This window comes from Loa loa, assembly GCF_000183805.2.
Source record: "Loa loa unplaced genomic scaffold supercont3.11, whole genome shotgun sequence".
Taxonomy (NCBI): Eukaryota; Metazoa; Nematoda; class Chromadorea; order Rhabditida; family Onchocercidae; genus Loa; species Loa loa.
The window spans coordinates 575606-577677 of record NW_018108191.1 but is presented as its reverse complement, the minus strand read 5'-3'; the positions used below and the strand labels follow the sequence as shown (position 1 = coordinate 577677).

Sequence of the window (2072 nt, the reverse complement as noted above, 5' to 3'; positions counted from 1 at the left end):
ACGACATCTCGCGTTACATAGCTGGCAATAGTGGTCTCCGACATCACCCTCTCAAACGAACCCGAACAATATTCGCTACAATATCTTCAATTTTTCACAAAGTCCCTCCATTCGATCTACATTAATGTTCACCATAATTCTTCTTTAAGAATGCATTTTGTATTATCTAAAATCATCTTGGCGGTGGTGAGCTCTCCATTTCATTTGGTTCAGTTTCTACATTTTAAAGGTTTTACAACGAAAGCCTGGCCGAATTTGAGATTCGATTATACTCAATCCTGTAAAGGTATCATGATAATCTTTTTATCAAATGACGATATAAGATAAAAACTATATTATAGAAAACCCAAAACTGAGTCGAACTAAAACTAAAACAATTGTCATTTCCCAGTAACTATAAACATCAAATGTAACTTTTGTAAATTTCATTATATCAATTGATTTACGAACTTTCCTCCTATTATCTTAGCGAGAGTAGACCGTTCTGATATGTAACAGCGATGTTGCAGTTTATGATGAAAAGTGGCGCATATGCAAACAAAAACGAAGAAGCCGTTACTGTGCTGTGGATAACAACGGTAATAATTTATCTTCTGCTAATGCAGGTTGCATATCTGATTAATAAAAATCTGTACACATGGTCTGCGGTTATGCAAGCAAAACATCTGAAAATGCTCCGTGACCGAGAATATGTTCTACTCCGAGCATACAATCGAGAACTGCAGTTCAGTAGGCTAATGCAGGAAATAGTGGAAGATGAAGAACATCCTGGTGAGCCAACTGTTGAATAAAATGCAGTCTGGTTTTACTGCCTAGAGATGTGCTACGCTTTATGACATCCAATAAAAACTCTAATCAACGGAAGTGACAACCATCTGACGCAGATTTACTACTATACTGCAAAAGCAGAATGCATAATGTAATTTGAAAATACTATCTATTCTAGTCCTGTATATTATGGAACGGAAAAGTATCAGCTAAAGCATGATTTGAGTTGCATTCCTTTTGCTAATATGGTAGCAAAACCTATAAACGTTAACAAAATTGAATGTTCGATTTGTCTGTATCGTTTTTTTTCTTTGATCAGTATTCATTCAGAAAATGATAGAAAGATGATCAAATCAAAAATTGAATCTCTATGGCATCATAAATCTTTTTTTCACTGTGAAAAATATCAATAAAATTACCATTCCGTAATAAAACTATGCGTAACTTACAAAACATTTCATCCTTTGCGTTTCAAAAGGCCTTTATCAACTTTTGAACGGAAAATAAAAAACCAGAATAAAAGATCATCAAAACAACCATTATATTTTGTAGTAGATGAAGTTTCAAAAGCCTCTCTAAGCGCATAATAGATTGCTTCAATTGTAGCAAGATGATAATCCGTCAAGCCTCGCTGAAATCTCCTCAGAAGATTAAAAGCATCAAATGGAAATGATTCTTCCTTTCAAAAGGAATACCGATGATTTAGAAAACACACAGGCATTCATTTTTATTTTGTAGACGAAAGGAATGAATGCAGATGATAAAGTGATATCCAGTATTTAAAACTCAACCTGAGGACGCCAATATTTCGTTTTGTAAGATCGTAATGTCACAATAGGAAGATGTTGTAGCTGTGGCAATAATTTCAATCCGCCAATCTAGAAAAAAAACTGTGTTGGCTATTTACCCAAATATATTTTTTAAACGGGGAAGAACCGTGTGATGTCTGGACAGAAATTAAAATTTATTAAAATTTGGCATTTTATGAGAATTTTTCTCTACCGAGTATTACTCGATAGCGCTCAGCAGAATATCAGCTTAGAAACAAAATCTTTTGTACTGTTAAAAAAAGATCTGGTAACTACTATTGAAGAATAACAGTCAAAATGCAATGTCATAAAATAAACCTGGAACCATGTTGAATCGAGGAACACCAAACGTTTGATAGAACCTCGTTTTTTAACAAAATCGTCTACAGAAGAGGCATTTTTGGAGTAAACTACCAGTACCTGTCAAAAATATATAGTTACTTGACAAAAAAAACGTAATTTAAGCGCGTAATTTAAGCAAAGCATAAGCATAAG

The 2072-nt window shown here is 33.8% G+C and overlaps 2 protein-coding genes across 2 annotated transcripts in view; one reads left to right on the top strand and one right to left on the bottom strand.

The window, feature by feature from the left end:
- Positions 1-512: 512 nt before the first annotated feature.
- On the top strand, positions 513-891 carry LOAG_14979 (hypothetical protein; the record flags this gene model as incomplete). The annotated part of the gene is made up of 1 exon (XM_003150472.2): positions 513-891. One exon carries the CDS (start codon positions 513-515, stop codon positions 789-791), a length of 279 nt encoding a protein of 92 aa, XP_003150520.2. The 3' UTR covers positions 792-891.
- Positions 892-1159: 268 nt separating this feature from the next.
- LOAG_16651 (hypothetical protein) overlaps positions 1160-2072 on the bottom strand; it is a 2164-nt gene continuing 1251 nt past the window's right edge. Inside the window, exons 4-5 of the mRNA XM_020449298.1 lie at positions 1560-1646; positions 1160-1399 (exon numbers count right to left, since the gene is read on the bottom strand). Coding sequence (XP_020307216.1) covers positions 1226-1399; positions 1560-1646 — 261 coding nt within the window. The 3' untranslated portion in view covers positions 1160-1225. The remainder of the gene's footprint in view (positions 1400-1559; positions 1647-2072) is intronic.